Source organism: Salvia hispanica, chromosome 2 (genome assembly GCF_023119035.1).
Source record: "Salvia hispanica cultivar TCC Black 2014 chromosome 2, UniMelb_Shisp_WGS_1.0, whole genome shotgun sequence".
Taxonomy (NCBI): Eukaryota; Viridiplantae; Streptophyta; class Magnoliopsida; order Lamiales; family Lamiaceae; genus Salvia; species Salvia hispanica.
This window is the reverse complement of record NC_062966.1, coordinates 4859132-4877878: the sequence shown is the minus strand read 5'-3', so window position 1 is coordinate 4877878 and position 18747 is coordinate 4859132. Positions and strand designations below refer to the sequence as shown.

Sequence of the window (18747 nt, the reverse complement as noted above, 5' to 3'; positions counted from 1 at the left end):
CCTTGGTAATGCCTAGTCCATGGAATATTTTCTCGAGTGTTATATTGTTAACTCAATACTTAATTGCTAAGACCATCTCCAAGGGTACACTAAAACCTAAAATGGGATAGGTATTTTGCTCCAATAGTACTCAAAAACCTATCCTATTTTTGGTTTTTGAGAAAAAATACCTATCTTTAGGTTTACACTAAACCAATACCTAAAAGTTTTTAAAATTTTGTGAGTAAAAAAGGCATAATATAGAGAATATTTTTTTAAGTTTGAGTTTAGTGTAAATGGTTGGAGTAAAATCAATATTTAGTGTGTGATTTACACTAAAATGAGTTTGAGTTTAGTGGAATGGTTGGAGATGCTCTAATTACAATTAAATAATAGTAGCCATTAGATATTCAAATTAAGGTCCTAGATCATCAACCCCAAAATGTCAATATGATCAACAAAAATCGTCAATAAGGGTATTAAGGTCAATTTACAACAAATTAGTTGTAACTAACTTTTGAAAAATATCCCATAACTTTAAAACGCATATTTCTCGATTTAAATTATTTTTTCGCACAACATATATCAAATTAAAGATAATTTCATAAGGATTCTAACAAGATTTCACTTGCATATGTTCCGAAGTCAAAATTTGAAAAGATTTAAAAAAAAATTTATTTTTTCGTACAGCGCAAATGTCAACATAGTATATAAAATATGTCAATATAGTACATGTAGAATGTCAATATAAGCAATGTGTTAACATTCTCAAAGCATTGTGTTGATATTTTCGAAATACTATATTGACATTTTCATCCAAAACCCTAATTTGGTAGTTTTTTTTTATCTTTTACGATTTAATTAATAAAAACGAAAATTACACGTGGCAAATTGTAGACCACAAATTTTCTAAAATCCTATAATCTTAACTTAGTTGTAGTTAGCAATTAAATGATTAGTTAGCAATTGATCACTCCATAAGGGAATAATTGGTATAAATTGAGCTGTTACATGCGTTTTTGGAGTTATTGGTATAAATTAAGCCGTTATCCATTGCAAAATTATTTATGATGAATGGATATCTAAATTTTGCGGATATTATATTCAAATGTCAAATAAATTATGAAACATACTAAGCAATAAGTTATGCGTATTTTAATGACTATATTGTTAACTATATTAAATGCTATTTATAATTATTTATATTCTATTGTTATAAATTAATTTAAAAAAATTGATTGGTGGAATGTAATTTTTAATTTTTTTTTCTTTTATTTCTATAGACAATGCCTTTAGAAGTATTAATATCTTTGTTCAAGGATAAGTAACGATAAAAATAATTACGTACATTAGTTCTTGGTATCAAATTGGGTGCTGCAAGAAAAAACGTTTCTTATAAAGCCTTAGACTCCATTAATCAATTTTTAAATTAATTATTCAGTTTTTAACTTTTCTTTTACTTATTTATCATAATTCATGCGTGAATTTTTAAGTTTTTCTAAAGAATAGTAAACTACAAAATGAAGGTTTTAATATGAATATTTACTTATATAAACATAAATTAACGGTCAAATAATTTATGGCTACTAATAGGTGGGTTTCAAATATTTTGTTTTATATTTTTTGTCTATAAATATATGTCATTTGCATTTCCTTCTTGCTTTCTCCCATTGCATAAAAGATCGGTAGGATTCTTACTCTTTTGTTAATAATAGCATATTTTTGTTCATCTATTCTATCCACTTTTTGTATGATTATTATGTTACTAATATTGTGGTCTTACTATAGGAAGAAAACCGAAAACCATTGAATTCAGCATAACTTTGTCAACGGAGACGGAGTAACAAAGACGGTGGATATATAATCCTGTGAGAGAGAGTGAAAGGCGAAGACCTGAAGCCCGAGACATAAGCTGTGGAGAGATAGTCATGTGAGAGAAGGTGAAATAAAAACAACACTTGTAAATCCAATTTTGATGATCATTCTCTGTTTGAGTGATGTTAGTTCATATATATAAGCTTTTTCTCAATATTAGTTTGTTTTATTTTTGTTAGTTTTGTTTTAATTTTTTTGTTTTAGTTATAATAGATATTTTTTTATAATAGAAATAGCAGAAGTTGTATGATAATGGTTTTCATATTCGTTGTCAATTTCGCCACTTTCATAGTTTTAAAGTAAGAAAACACCCAAAGTTAACGAAATGTCGAGAGAAAGCAAATTAAGAAGATGAAGAGCACAAATTAAGGTGGAATATAAGGTCAACAATAGATTAGGAGAGAAATAAGCATGAGAGAAAAGTTGCAGCGCTCTGATGGTGTATTTGGTTGGATTTGTACTTACTATTTCTTTTTCTTCATTTTACTATTTGTATCATTGTAATTAAGGATGTTTATCTTTTTTCTTTTTATGGCGATTTCATTGTCCTCCTAATATTTTTTTAGTTGTATATAATAAATATTTTATATCTATTTCATATTAATAGTATTTTAGTATTGAAGTGTGTATGTTGTTAAGGACATGATTTTTTATTTTTTAATTTTATGTAATTATATTGTTTCATATTTTATTTAGTTTATTTACAATCCAAAATTAATAGAATGAATATTTTAGGTCGCGCATGGCGCGGGGTTAACACTAGTTATAATTATACTCTACTTCCCAATTCCCGATATAAAATTATAATCAAAATTTATACTCCCAATTCCCAACATTAAAAGTAATGCTTCTCTCCCTCTTCCTCTCCCTAGGGCTGGCAAATCGTGCGGATTGAGTTGCTATCGGATCAACCCAATATCAACCCAACCTTATCGGGTCCCAATCCAACCCAAATCATCGTATTCTTATCGGGTTCAACCCAAACAGATTCGTGTCGGATTCGTGCGGATTTCGTGTCATCCAAAAAAATATCGGTCATCTTTTAATGATAGTAAGTTACAACAAAATATAAACTCTATACGATAATGACAGACATATGATATTATATATTTAAAATTTTATATTACACGATAAAATAAATATTAAAAAATTAAAATAATTAATTTAAATAATTTTTAAATGTAAATAATAAAATTAAAGTATATTAAAATTAAATCTAACTAATAAAGTTAAAATAATTATTTTTTAATAAAATTTAAGTATGTAGTACTCCCTCCGTCCCAAGGAAGATGACCCCTTCCTTGGGCGGCACGGGATTTTATGCAGTTATATTTTGTGTGGTAAGAGGAGAGAGTAAAGTAAGAGAGAGGGAATAAAGTAGAGATAAAGGTGTTTCCATTTTAAGTAATGGGTCATCTTGATTGGGACAAACCAAAAAGGAAAGTGAGTCATTTTCAATGGGACGGAGGGAGTAATATTTTTTATCATAAAAAATAGTAATAATAGTATTAATCATATTTTTACTAATAAAATTATAATTATAATATTTTTTTAATTAATAAAAATAATTAAAATTTAATATATTATTTTAATTAATAGAAATAATCAAAATAATCATTTTTTTTCTTAACGGATAACCCAACCCGACCCAACCCAACCCAAAATTTTCGGGTTCTTATTGGGTCGACCATATAAAGACCCAAATCCTAAACGTGTGTGTTCGTGTCGGGTTAACTTCTTGCGGATTCATGTCAGATTATTGTGTCGGATAAAAAATTGTCAGCCCTACCTCTCCATCTTCTTCCTCTCCATTTCCTCTTCCATTTCTTCAAGGAATTTAATTCCAACTGCAAAAAATAAAAATTAGGGGACTTGCGGCCCGGCCCGAAGACATCCAACGCCGGGCCGAGACTCGCATCTGCGTCACGGGCATGGCTAACCCTGAGCCGGGCCGGACCCTGGGCGCAGCCCCGGGACGCGACTGCATCACCGAGACCGTCCCAATCCAGAAAATCATGACGTTTAACGCTGGGCCACGGGCCGGGACCCAAGTGCGGTTCGGCCGGCAGCTTGGGGATGCTCTAACAATTCACTAGCAGCTCTCATTTTTTTATAATTTATTTGGACCAACCCATAAATTTGAATTTGAATTTGAATTAGAATTAGGATTAATATTATAAAAAAACATATATTGGGTTATTAACAATTAGGTGATTATAAAGGCTCTTCGTTTCTGGTCTCGCACCACTGGAAATTCAAGAACGTCCTATTTGAAATGCCTTCTATATCTCAAGACATGACAATTTTTTTGGTAGAGTAGATAACTTATCTTGAGATCAAATTCTATGAACAAAAATATTAAGCGCATGTTTGGTAGGATAGTTAATGAAATTCTATGCAAAAATGACTTTATTGATAAAATACGATCCCTAGATGAGTTATTAAGCATACCAAACATGATTTTTACATCTCTTACTAATGTAGTTTTTGAAGTTGGATGTCATATAAATCTATGAATGCATATAGTTTTGCAAACAAGGAGTTTTGATCAACATTCTAGTGTATTCATTGACCACAAAATAGAAAAGCTCCATCATAAACTCACATAGTTAAAAATACAAGACCTTAAAATGAGACCATCCAATTGTAAATTTGTTTTCTGGCTACAACCACCAGATCACAAGTTAAGGGAAATGCATCAAAGCCAGTATTTATTTCATAAAACCCTATAAAGAAAACTCAAGAGATCTAAAAGTTCGATCAACAAGCATAAGGCCTTGAAAAAAGGGGGACAAAAAGAATCCACAGAAGCAGAAATAAATCAATTCCGGGGTAACTTTAACCTGTAAGGGCAGCATTGAGAGCGCTGTGTACGTCTATGCCAATTTGTGCTTCAGCTTTCTCCACATCGGTTGATGCTGTGTTTAGCTTTTGTTGAAAATCTGCGAGGCCTTTCTGAACCAGATTTGGGTCTAGGCGGTCTACAGGTGTGGCCTCAATAGCAATTATATCTGCAACAGAGTTTGCATGGACAAAAGCAAACCCGCTGCTGAGGAAATATTTGGTCACATCATTGCCTTCATGAACTGATAATATCCCAGGTTTTAGCTCTGCAATTGTAGCCACATGACCAGGTAAAACACCCATTTGTCCCGTAGTTGCTGGTACTATGACCATATCAACCTGTATAAAAGCAGAGACACATTCATCACTTTACATGTTCGCTTCTAGGCTATATCAACACTCAAATCACACCAGTGAACGGAACAATGAATAAGTGTAATTTATAATACATTGATTATATTATTCCAATAAATTTAAAGGATCCAGGAATTGATAGCTATAAGTTCAACTAAGGTCTATTAAGCAACATAGTAGCATTTGCAGATAATATAAAACACAGAAATTTTCCATCTTGGCAAACAAATTAACCATTAACTGTTCTACAGTATTTCCGTGATTGAAAATGAGTGATGAGATGTTAGCTGCATTGACTTGAAGGTAATAGTCATTAGCATGGAATAGAGAATGAATGTTGGATTAAATAGTATGAGTATATCGTTCACAGTGATTGTAGGTATCTCAAATGAATGAGAACAGACAATTCAACAAGTAACTTTTACTAGAGCTCCTAATGATTGGCAGAATAACACCTAAGACATCTTAGCTCCTAAAATAATGTAATCATCGAAGAGTGGAAATTAGATTTGGACATAAATATAGAATTCACTTAGCAAGAAAACGAATAAGAATCAAAATTTCACAACTCTTCCCTAAGACAGAGCAGGGGCACAATTGAGAACACAGCACAAACACAGGTAACCCATAAGATTGACTGAAATAAGTAAGGAGAAAATCTCTAATTTGCTTATTAAAAATACAAATGTACGTAGTTGACAATGGAGAAAGAAATCAAAGATCATAGTTCAGAAAAATAGGTCCTAATATTCAGTGGCAACGTGAGCTCTAGGAGGGGCAATTTTGCATAAACTTATACTCCCTCCGTCCCTAAAAAATAGACTAGTTAATCCATTTTGGGTCGTCCCCCAAAATTAGATTAAGTCTCAATAAGGAAAATTTTGAACAAAAACACACTACTAATAATGTGGACCCCACAATCCACTAACACTACTTCCATTGCCTTTTTCTACCTCTCTCTTATTTTTTCCTATCTTTCTCTTACTTTACCAATTCCAAATTAAAATCCGTGCCATATAAAACTTTGTCAAATTTTGGGGGACCGAGGGAGTATTACTTTGTTCTTCAATTCTGCAAATTTATCTAAATTTCGACATATATGCCCCTTCAAAACTCCTCAAAATATCCTCACATGTTTTTACCCCTCCTAAGTTGAATTCCTAGCTCTGCACCTGCTAATAGCGAATAAAATTTCACCAAAATTTTTGTAAAAGGTCCAACATAAAACCCTAAACCTATATGCCAACTGTCCATAGGAAGAGTCTGACAAAATTAGGTTGTAAGAACCAAGCATCTTTAAGGAAATATGAACAATCCATCCTAAAAAGGTTAATGAAAAAACAAGCAATAGAAACACCTATTTCCACTTAAAAACATAAAATTGCATATCCTGGAGCTTTGGATCCAAATTTAAATAAATTAGCTAGAGATTCCGATTTTAAAATGCAGCATACAACCATAGTCACAGTAAAAGAGAAAAAAGCAATAATCATGAATAAATTAGAGACAAGAGTCAAAACCTATAATCTATCAATACCAATTCACATCAAAATATGATCACCAATAAATAAATGTACCTCTTTGGAAGATAAGACAGAATCATAAGGAAGCACCAAATTGAGAGTGAGCTTGGATGGAATGTTGGCCGGGGTGGGTGGTCGAGGCTTCATGTAGGCCGATGGGGTTTTCGGCGGGTCCATATTCGGATTCATTTTCTTCCATGATTCCACAAACTTGGTGTCTTCGGCAGTCTCCGCCGGTAGATCGGTAGAAAACAGACGGCGCCACCTCATGGATGAGGCGGAAGCTCGGTTGAAGAGGGATCGTGAACCATGTCGCAGCATTTTGGGGGAGAGAGAGAGGAAAGGAATGACAAAATGAGATTTGCGATTTGAGAATTTTGGAGATGATATACCATCACTTCAGGCCCATTAACACGAGAGCTAGTGTAAATAATCTCATGACCCGATAAAAAGTTAAAACCTCACTCCCGTATACCTCTATCTATGTATTTATATTAGAATGCTCATTTCTCCCTTGTACACTATCCATGTTGGAGAAAAGCCCACTAGTATAAACAATTTGAAGATTAAGAACAATCTTGTTTGTTTAAATTGACGTTTACAGATGTCCATGCTTTAAGGTTAAAACACTAAAAAACAATCATGTTTTAAAATCATACTCCCTCCGTCTCCAAGAATATGCTCAGATTCAGCACGAGTTTTATTGTAAAATTGGTAAAGTAAGAGAGACAAAGTAATTAAAATATTGTTAGTGGAGAATAGATCTCACCTCATTAGAGATAAAAGACTTTCAAAATTAGAAAGTGCATATTCTTATAGGACGGACTAAAAAGAAAAAAAATTCATATTATTGTAGGATGGAGGGAGTATTATACTCCCTCCATTCCTTCATAGTTGAATTATTTTTCCATTTCAGGAAGTTCCCTCATAGTTGAGTCATTTCCATATATAGTAACTTATTTCTCTTTCTTACTTTACTCTCTCTTACTTTATTCTCTCTACTTTATTAACTTTTTACTTTATTCTCTCTACCTTTTTCTCTTTCTTACTTTTTTATCTATTTATTTAACACACTCAATATTCATTTCTTAAACTCCGTGCCGAAAAGTTCCGCCTCAACTATGAGGGAACGGAGGGAGTACTACTATATGAAATCCGGCACTATTAGCAGCAAAATGATGATGGAATTTTCAACACGATACGATAACAACACGTATTGAAAAATGAGATTGTAAGAGTCATTTAATAAGTATTGAAAAATGAAAATAATAAGAATTAATAATATTAAAATATTATTTGTTAACGGATAACACGAATCCGACACGAACACGACACGAAATTTCCGTGTCCTTAATGGGTTGACCCGATAAGGACACGAACCTAATAAGCTCTGACCCAAACCCATTAATTTCGTGCCAGTTCGTGTCGTGTCAAAAATTGTCAGCCCTAAAATTAGCAGTGGACCTCTTACTAATTTTGGCGTCTTGATCACGTGCCATAATTACTAGTGGAGTTAGTAGGCGATCAGTGAGCAGATTCCTCCGCTAGCAACAAATCGATGCCCACTAGTAATTAATAGCTGAAAATTTCTCGTAATAATAAATTCTAAATAAAAATAGAGATAAAAAAAAACACAATGATAGCGGCTTTTAATTAGGTCATTAATTAGAAGTATACTCACGCTTTCACCAGCTATTGACACTTTATAACAAACTCATCCATCACCCACGTCGTTGTGTCCTCCCCCTTGTTATTATCAGTCTCTCTTGTCGATTGATACGCTCGGATTTGACACTATTTTAAGGCCATTTTATGGACCGTTTGGAGTGTCAAAGTTGTATTACATGTCCATTAATTGTATATTTTATTTATTTTGGTATTTTGACGTGTTTTGTGAGAAATGTGCAAAATAGAGCTAAAAAGGGCATAAAAACGTCAAAGTTCGAAAACTGGAGCAGAAGGCAACCCAGCGGACCGCTGCCGCACTTCAGCGGTCATTGAAAATCACTCCAGAATGTTCTGACTCTCTCCAGCGCCCGCTGGGCCCTTGCCAGCGGCCCGCTGGGCCCAGTCGCGCATGACAACCTGTGTTCAAACTCAATTTTCTGGCGATCTTGAAGTCCGATTAGGGCGTTCTATATGTCATTCTCTTCTTCTTTGAAAGAGCTTCACGTTGGTACCTTGATCATCTCAGTCGGAGTTTTGTGGAGAAAGTTATGGCTGTTCTACCAAAGTCGCGCAAAACTGTCAAGTGCAGAGTTGGTGGCGGAAATTGAAATAAGGAAAGAAGACATTACCTTGTCAAGCCAAATCTTTTCCTTAACCTATGGGGCACGGAAATTTCATATTTACTATTACTTGGAGGAGACTTTTTACCAAGTTTAAATCATTTTCAAGCCTATATATACCCCATAACCTAATTCATAATATTCACCAATTCATAGCCCCCAAAAGGGGAGCCTTCATGGCTCCTCCCTCCATTCTCCAACCCTAAACCTTCATCTAGATCTTTTTTTTTGCCAAATAGTTCCAGAGCTTAAATTTGAGAGTTCTTCGTTGTGCAAGGGGTTGAAGAAGGAAGCAAGAGATCATCAAAGAGCTACAAGGATTCAACCTTTGCTTTTTATTTGCTTTAGCACTTATGTTCATTTTGTCTTCCCTTCAATCTATCTATGTTTTTAGCTTATTCAATTATGTATAACTAAATTCATAGGATTTTAGGGATGCGTTAGTAACTACTTTGGTTATACAATTCCGTTTTGCTATTTAATATCCGTTTTATTTTTACTTCGTTTCTTTCCTAAGTTGTTGGATAAGCTTCACGTTTGAGTGACACATTCTGTGATGATTTAATATAACTTGCTACATAATCGTGAGAGGAGGTTGGCGAGTTAGGTCTACCTAGTAGACACTACAATTAGCTTCTCTTAAAATGACACTGTTAATTGAGAGTGAGGACTTTTCAAGGGTCTTAGGAGCTTTTAGGGGTTACGGATCTAGGATTGACAACCCCAGTATTCGTAATCTACGCTTGATTCACGGGTTGGGGGTCAGCCTGAACCCCCCGCCCACTATGGGCGTTTTTGATAAATAAATAAAAATAAAAAATAAAATCTACGCTTGTGCTGCATGGGGAAAACTTAAATGACTCTTTTTATCGAAGTATAAACTGTGTTGGGGTATTGTAGTTGGAATTTGTATAACTGATAAGTCGTATTCTAAGCCTTGGTTACTGGTCGGTATGTCGTGAAATGCATGTATTATCTGCAAAACAGTTGCTCAAGTGTGCAGGATTAAGAGATCCAAGTCGGTAGGAGACGATTCGGGTGACGCAAGTGAAAAGAGCGCTAGAAGGGTGCAATACTGACCAGGATGCATGCCAGAGAAAAGGTTCGAGATGGAGAAGAAGGATAGCTGGGATGATCATTAACAAGGGCAGACAAGTCAAATTGTGAAGGAAGTCTACCCTAAAAGCAAGGGCAAGCCTCCCTATAAAAGAAGCCACTTGGAGAGAGAAAGAGAGTTCGTTCTTGGGAGTTCGCAAGTTCGGTCTCATACACACTTAGTAGAATTCTCTCTAGAAGATCAATCTTTCAGCATTGTCCAATCTCTCGTTCCTCGCCACAGCTATGGTCACTTGACGTCCAAGAGTCTGCCGGTGAAGTCATCGATCTACCGTTCCAGCCAGTTTTCGTAGTAGTATAGCAGTATCACCGCCCGGAGTGGAAAAACAATCGTTATTTGCTTTCTAGTTTAATTTTACCTGTTTACTTCGTTGGATCTGTTGCAAAAATTTATCTTTGTTGCCTTTTGAAGTACTTGGTGAATATCCAAACGTTTAAGTTATGAAATTTCTATTTCGAATGTCTCTTTGGTTTGAGTTTGCTTCATTCTGCCTAGGAAAGTTAGATTTTGTTATCGCCTTTAACTTTTAAGTGCGTGCATGTATTTTCCTTCGAGTAGGCTAGATCTGTAGTTGTTGATCGAAAATTGTAGTTACGTCTCAGTTTGAGTTTTCGTGCATGAGTTTCCTGTTCTGCACTGTGATCACCACTTGCATGTTAGTCAGTAGAGGTAGTCTGTAGTTTCAGCTGTTCATCTTGAGTTAAGCATTTTAATCAATGGATCTTGAGTTCGAAGTCATGAATCTGAGTTTAGTCATGGTTTTTGTGTTCATATGATTTCTGTTAATGCTTGGTGAAGAAGAAAACGTCAAAATCAACTTTAGTTTGGACCACTTTACTTTTAAGTTACTTTTCCTTTTGTCCCCTACTTTACAGTTGTACCTTCCAGATCTGTCAGAGAGCCAACCAGCCACCAGATATACCTTGTTGTCTAAATTTCCTCTTTTAGTAACTGTCTACTTTTCATATACCTCTGAGACACCTTGTCCCCTAATTTCACGAACACAACCACATGCTTGTTATTTTCACGCCTACTAGTCAGTAGAGTACCACCTTTATTTCTTGCCTAGGTAAACTCTTAACCCAAGCGTGGTAGCTAACCAAAAACACCCAGGAATGTCACCGCAGTATCCGAACGTGTCCATCCTTGTGGGATTCGACCCTTCTCCATTATACTAATCAGTAGAAGTGGGTTAAGGAATATTTATTTGATAACAGTTTCCGGTTATCGTGCCAACGACTCAGCTAGGTCGGGAATCTCATCCTGATCAGTTGAATACAATCTTGCAGTTACATACGTTGACCGAGAGAAAACCTGCGCTTTCAATAACCATAACTATGAATGCACATCCTAACTGAGAGAATCATGAGATCTTTTTTCACGTTGAGTAGGTGCGATTTTCACATAGTGAGTGCAACCTGATTTTCTTGCTGATTTCCTTCGTTTTTGCTCTGATTCGTCCTGTTTTTTCCTTTTTCTGTGAGTTTTCCTGTTTTGCTTCTTCTGCTGGCGCCTGGGGAAGGTGGATTTGGAGGATTCCCGGTTTTTGTGGTGGTGGGGTTTTCATCCTTCGTTTGTTAGGGTTCGGCGATGGTGGATTTGAGGGCTCTAGGAGATTCGGCGAATGAATTTGATAGCTCAGTAATTCCGATTATGGAAGTCCCGATGAGGGAGAATTTGGAGGGGCTGGTGTCTGGAGTTTCTATAGAGGGAGCCCTCCCTCTGGATAGTGGCGAAATGAGGCCTTTGGCAATGAATGAAGCTGGTGTTGTGGAATCGCCTATTTCCAGGCAATCAGAGAGGAAAATGGAGCTTCGTCTAGTGGCTTCTCACAGCTGCGGGGCAATTCCAAAACCTAAATCTCCGCTGCTGAGAATGGCTGAGATGAGAAGAAGTGGTCTTCGAGGTAGGGCTCTGAGACAAGTGAGTAAAACGGGTAGTGATGCTTTGGAGATGCGAGGTAACAAGGGAAAAAAGGGTCTAGGGGGAGAAGGTCACGGAAGCTTGAGTCTATCCCAGAGGTTGCTGAGGTGGGTGCTGGAGGTTCGAAAGGTATAAGGTCGTCTGTTTATGTGGATGAGCAGCTTGGTGGTGAGATTCTGGAGGTTCAGATGGGGGATAGTCCTTCCCTTAGAACTGAAGAAACTCTCTCCAATCATGTTTGGCAGAAGGAACAACTTCCACCTGGAGGTGTAAATGATTGTGTTCTAGATCTTATCTCTGCACAACCACTCCAAATGATGGAGTTCTTGACTGAGCAGGTGCTGTCATCTGGTTCCGTGGGGCCTGTTGGAAGTTGGAGTTTGTTGGGAGAGGCAAGCCGTCCGGTTGTAATGGAGAAGGAGAGAGAGGAGGTTCCAGTGGAGCACTCTGTAAAAGAAAATGGAACTGATGGGAAGTTCCCCCCATTGAGCAAAGAGGGTCTGAGAATGGCGAGAGAGAAAGGCAAAAACAACACTGCTGGTGGGAATGATAGTTATATCAAAGAGAGGCAAAGTGGAGTTCATTCTACTTCTGCTGATGGGAACATGCGTGTAGGGGGGAAAAATTACAAGGCGACTCTGACAAGTGGAGTCAACTGGAGGGGTAAACTCCCGGTCAGCTTTGAACCGGAGAAGATTGTGAAGATTGGCAAACCTGGAGAAACTTCAGGGCTCCCCTCAATCCAATTTTCTGCAGCAGAAACTTCCTATCTGGCGGAGAAACTGGGCTATGCTGTTGTGAGTAAATTTTCTCACTCTTTTCCGTCCTCTTTCCAGATCCAGAGAGCTTGAAGACACGAGAGTTGCTGTGTGCACAGAAAAGAATAACAAGTTTCCTAGGTCCAGCAAATCCACTAGATCACAAGGTCTAGGAACTCACTGGTCGTTAGAAAATCTCGGTCGTCGGACACACAGAGCACTTCTTCAAAAACCCTCAACCACTTATACTAAAACTTAGCACAGGGAAGTAGGGATCGATCCCACAGAGATGGATGCGTAATGAACATGCTCAAGGATTTGGAAATTATTTTTGGGGTTGGCTGCTGCCACGCATTTTTGGGTTGAGGAAAATAAACTAGACTTGGTATTGAAATCTGCTACGCTAACAGCTAGATCTAGGCGAAACAGAAAACATGCACGCAAACTAGAACCGAGACAATCGCTAAATCTAAGAAACTATTCTAAATCACCTAGATCTGGGAAATAAACTGACGGTGGGGACCATGACTGAAAAAGCAAGTACGGACGAAAAGCTGAGAAAACAACTAACTAAAGTACTAACTAATAGCGACATCATCTTCTTCAAATCAAATTTCACAAAAACTCAGAAGAAACAGGTATGAAACGTAATCGGAAAACAGAGCAGATTGGATTTTAACGATTAAACGAAGAACAATTAAGAACTAAACAGATCTACGGCTGCTAGACGAAGCAAAACAGAAAGTAAACAGAAAACTCAGAATCCATGCACAACTCAACTTCCCCTGTTCAGATCCAACCTCGGATGCTAAATCCACTCCGGATCCAAGCATCCGACACAAACTCCAGCCAAAAAAACATTCCATAACTTCATATTCAACAAACAACCTCCGATCAACAACAACACCGCAGATCTACAGCCAAATTCCCCAGATCAAGCACCAAAGTGACAAAAACAGAGATCAACATGCAACTTGCCGAAATAAAAACTTCAAACAACAGGATCAACGTAGATCAACACGAGATAACACAAATATAACAAAAACTAAGAAATGCATAGATAATCAGTAACATCAATAACCAAATCGACTTCCAAAAGTGAAGTTCGAACGAAATAAAGTGCAAAAGAACCGTAAGTAAATTGATTGTATCTTCGCCCTCACGCAGACGGTGTTACGACGGACTTCCTCCGAAGATTGGACCCCTTAAAAACTAAACTACCCCAGAACTCCCATTACCCAAGTATGTGTGTGTTGTGTGTGAGCTAAGAGCGAAAAGATTGTATATGTTGTGTGTTGCATGCTCCTCTATTTATAGGCGTTGAAATGGGGCCCAACGAGGTATAGATAGACTTTGTTGCCCTCAGCTATTGACTCCCTTCTTCTAGCCTTCTTTTCTTTAAATTTTGCTCACTTGTCCTTCATTCCTTCGCTAGTCCATTTCCTCCAGCATCTCCTGGATCTAGCGATTCTGTCACACACCTGGCTTAAAAATTGTGTTAGATCCAGCAGAATATAGTGCTTTTCACCACATAACCGATGCATGAAATTAGCCTTATCAAACTGCTCACACTTAAACCATACTTGTCCTCAAGTATAAAGACAAGAAAGAGAGTAAGGCAAATTTCAAGCAAGGTTATCCCTTGACCGACTCTTTAGACTCTAGATAGACTCCTAGACCTAGACACAACTTGAAACTAAAACACTTTAAGAAAAACACATAAACACATAAACACATATGCATGAGCTAGCTTCAACTTTTAGGCAACCGTCCCCACAAGATTAAGGTTAATCCAACAGGCTGCACTCCTCCAAATAGGCCCTTTCCCTTCCTCTACCTAGCCAATCTGTCGGTTCGTCAAGATAGCCTCTACTTACCCAATTATTGGATTCACTCGGTCACTCATTCCTCACCAGGGATGTTAGGATCGATTCTCTCTTAAGTTATTGCCACACCACTGAAGCGTCGGGTTATGAGAGTTTCCTCCTCTTTTCCTAGGTCAGGTTATTATTGTTCCTGCCCTTTAAACAACTTCTCCCTGGACTTCGTCCAGCCTTATACCTCCTTCTTTTTTATTATTATTATTATTATTATTATTATTATTATTATTATTATTATTATTATTATTTTTTTTTTTTTTTTTTTTTTTTTTTTTCATTTTCTCCTTTTTTCCCTTCTTTTTTCCTTCTTTTTTTTCCTTTTTCCTCTGGACTTCGTCCAGCTTATTCCTCCATTTTCCTCTTCTCTCCTCTGGACTTCGTCCAGCTTATAACACCTTGCCCTGGACTTCGTCCAGCTTATACCTTCATAACCCAATTCCCCTATTTTTCTCCTTCGTGACTCTTCTCCCTAAGCATTCAGTGGCGGCCCCTTTACATATGGTAGCTCGAAGTTATTTAAGGCTTATAACTCGCTTTTATAGTATGGCTTCACAACTAAGTAAGTAAAGGCGTCCTCTATCGTTCTTGCTTCATTCAGATTGACTTGGCTTATTAGAAGAAAAGGCTTCTAAGTTGAAATACCTCTTATTTTCAATTACTTTCACTAAGGAGATCATGCCGTATTATATTCACTGGCTCATGCAACACAAACAAAAGACTAGACCTAAAGACTCTTATCATGCTGACAATACTTGCATTGACTCCTCTCCCCCTCCCACTTCACTCAAGCTTGTCCCCACATTATCCACCATCGGGGTTGCCCCCTCAATATAAACGGGGGTTTCCCCCTGACATCAGTTGGGGTTGCCCCCTCTTCCATGGGTTCAGGGGTCGCACCCCTAAAATCCGTAGGGGTTTCCTCCTCAGCCACCGATTTTTGAACAGGGGTTTCCCCCTCAGCCACTTCTACACCAATAGGGGTTTCCCCCTCAAGAGTACTTTCCACAACAGGGGTTTCCCCCTTCGCAACGTCTTCTATCGCAGGGGTTTCCCCCTCACCATCTTTCTTACCCTCAGAATCAGGGTTTCCGTCACCTTGCCTTTCGGTTTCCACCTCCGCTCCGCTGTTCGTCTGTCCACCATCCTCCGGACGTTCGTGCACCGCCTCTTCTTTATCCGCCTCCCATGAAGCGGTTTCTGCATGTTGAGATCCAGAGTCTCGAGGCCCTTCTTTATGGAGAACTGCCAGTTGTGCCGCCGAATTTCGCCGGAACTGTCAGTGATGGTATGGCCGCCGCGGATGTCATTAGGCGAGCGGAGAACAGGGTGTATACTTCCTTTGGTTTCTCGACGCTCCCCAACTTCTGCGTCAACTCCGCTAACAGGGTTGCGTCATACACCGTTTGCTGTGATCTTCCGGTAGTTTGGGTTGAATCCATCACCGTAGATCTGAAATTTGGAAAAAAAAACTTGGTCGAATTTGGTTAGGGTTTGTGTTCTAGAGAGAGAACGAAAGTAGAGAGAAGGAAGAGTAAATTCGGTTTTTCGTCGAGTTGGATTATTGGAGAGAAGCGACGGTTGCCTTTTCTGATGAAAAGATGGTGCGGTTGCAGGTGTGATGTAAGCAACCGTACAACTCCCATAAATATCGGCCAGATTTTGAAATTCAAATTATCTCCATCCCTCCTTGACCTCTTCCTCCAGGCTCTCCTTGACTTCTTCCTCCAAGCTTCTCTCCTCTAGCTGATTTCCCTGACCATGACCCTATACTTAAAAAAATGAAGGCGCCAGACTCCTAGGTCAAGGTTAGAATATAAGGCATCGGTTACCTTTGGAGTCTGGTGCTTCGAAAATATTTTTTGGAAGATTTAAATTGTATATACTTTTTACTTCTTTTTTTTTTTTAATTTTCTTTAATTTGAAAAACAATTAAACTATTTACACATTCCTTTTGAGTATCCCCGAGATTCCCTGGTTCAGTACATATTTTCGAAAATGTCAGCCTATTTACCTGACCCAGGAATTCATCGAGAATACCTCCTAGTCTGTCTAGGCGATAGTAAAGAGTGCGCGTAGTGGAACTTCTTCCACTACACAAAGCTCAGAATTATCCCTGTAGACTTTCACTCTATGACCATTAACAAGAAAATGGACCGAGTTAGAGGCACTTCACTGGATTTCCACTGCTCCGTTTGCACGGAGGCCGACGATGGTATATGGACCGATCCACTTTGACTTCAACTTCCCTGGCATCAGCTTGAGCCGGGATTGGAAAAGGAGCACCTTCTGTCCCACATGGAGTTCCTTGACCCGGAGATTTTTGTCATGCCACAACTTCGTCCTTTCCTTGTACCACATGGCAGACTCATACGACTCCAACCTCAGTTCATCCAGTTCTTGCAACTGTAATTTTCTTTCTTCTTCACAAGCCAAAGGCTTCATGTTCAACTCTTTCACTGCCCAGTACGCCTTGTGCTCAATACCCACAGGTAAGTGGCAGATCTTGCCAAACACAAGCTTGTAAGGCGACATTCCAATAGGCGTTTTAAAAGCAGTTCTGTAGGCCCACAATGCGTCACCGAGCCTCTTGCTCCAGTCCTTCCTTGACGGATTAACTGTCTTCTCCAATATCGCCTTGATCTCGCGATTAGAAATCTCTGCTTGGCCATTAGACTGAGGGTGGTACGGGATAGATACTCTATGGTGAACACCATATTTCATCATCAGAGCCACGATGGTGCGATTACAGAAATGTGTTCCTTGATCTAAGACGATGGCTCTAGGAACTCCATATCTGTTGAAAATATTGGTCTTCAGAAATTTTGCCACCTCCTTGGATTCACATGTTGTGGTGGCCCTAGCTTCTATCCACTTAGACACATAGTCTACTGCAACCAATATGTAAGTGTTCCCACAGGATGATGGAAATGGTCCCATGAACTCCATCCCCCATACGTCGAAAATTTCGCACACAATCACCGGGACTTGAGGCATCTCGTCCCTCCTTGAAATTCCCCCTGTCTGCTGGCATCTCTCGCAACACTAACAATATTCAAATGCATCTTTATTGAGTGTCGGCCAGTAAAAACCGCTGTCCAGAACCTTCCTCGCTGTCTTCCTTGGTCCAAAGTGACCTCCACATGCCAAAGTGTGGCAATGAATCAGCACATCTTTTTGTTCCCACTCGGGAATGCAACGCCTAATCACTTGATCTGAACACATCTTCCACGGGTAAGGGTCGTCCCAAAAGTAATATTTGGCTTCGCTTTTAATTTTCATCTTCTGGGCCCGGGAAACTTCGTCTGAGCTTGGCACTTCTCCCGTGACCAAGTAGTTGGCTAAGTCAGCAAACCACGGTTCTGCGTTAAGTGTGCGTTTCCCTTTATCAGATTCCCCTAGACCGGTTAAAACCAAAACTGCTTCCCAGCTAATTGGTCTAAGAAATTTCTCCAGAAAATACAAATGCTCTTCAGGGAAAGCATCGGGTATGGCCTCTTCTGTTTCCCCTTGATATATTCTGCTCAAGTGATCAGCTACTCTATTCTACGTTCCTTTCTTGTCTCTCACTTCCCAATAACTCCTGCAAGAGCAACACCTAACGGATTAACCTCGGCTTACACTCCTTCTTAGCCAGTAAGTACTTTATTGCTGCGTGATCCGTGAAGACTATAACCCTCGATCCAAGAAGGTAGGGTCAGAATTTTTCAAAAGAGTACACGACAGCCAACATTTCCTTCTCCGTGGTGTCATAATTCTTCTGAGCCTGATTCAGAGTCTTAGAAGCATAACTTTTTGCATCACATAACTTTTTCCGTCGATCTTTCTGTCCTAGGACAACTCCCACAGCAAAATCACTCGCGTCGCACATTATCTCAAAAGGGTGATTCCAATCTGGTGCCCTGATAATTGGTGCTGACACGAGTCTGTCCTTGAGCAACTGAAATTCCTTCTTGCATCCTTCGTCAAAGAAGAATTCCACATCGTTGTGCAACAAATGAGTGAGTGGTTGCGCGATTTTTGCGAAATCCTTGATAAACCTCCTATAAAAACCTGCGTGACCTAGTGAGAGCACTAGAGCTTTAACGAGTGCAGTGCAGGTGCGGTATGATATCACGCGATCTAACAGGTCCAAGGGATTCGACTAGACTTCTAAGGCTAGAAAACCGTGGAACTATCAGAAAGGGGTCGTTGGATGCACTCTATTCC

General features: G+C 38.5%; 1 protein-coding gene across 1 annotated transcript; it reads right to left on the bottom strand.

The window, feature by feature from the left end:
- Positions 1 to 4422: 4422 nt before the first annotated feature.
- LOC125203919 (ATP synthase subunit delta', mitochondrial-like) lies at positions 4423 to 7004 on the bottom strand. Its single transcript, XM_048102435.1, has 2 exons — positions 6630 to 7004; positions 4423 to 5037 (listed from the first exon to the last, which is right to left on the bottom strand). The coding sequence occupies exons 1-2, from the start codon at positions 6894 to 6896 to the stop codon at positions 4693 to 4695; spliced, it is 612 nt and encodes a 203-aa protein (XP_047958392.1). The 5' UTR covers positions 6897 to 7004; the 3' UTR covers positions 4423 to 4692.
- Between the last annotated feature and the right edge of the window lie 11743 nt (positions 7005 to 18747).

Excerpts from the sequence above, each read along its gene's own strand:
- LOC125203919 (XM_048102435.1), bottom strand. The coding sequence starts at position 6,896 with ATGCTGCGACATGGTTCACGATCCCTCTTCAACCGAGCTTCCGCCTCA. Across the intron at positions 5,038-6,629 it reads CTGTCTTATCTTCCAAAGAG|GTTGATATGGTCATAGTACC; the intron begins GTACATTTATTT and ends GCTTTTATACAG.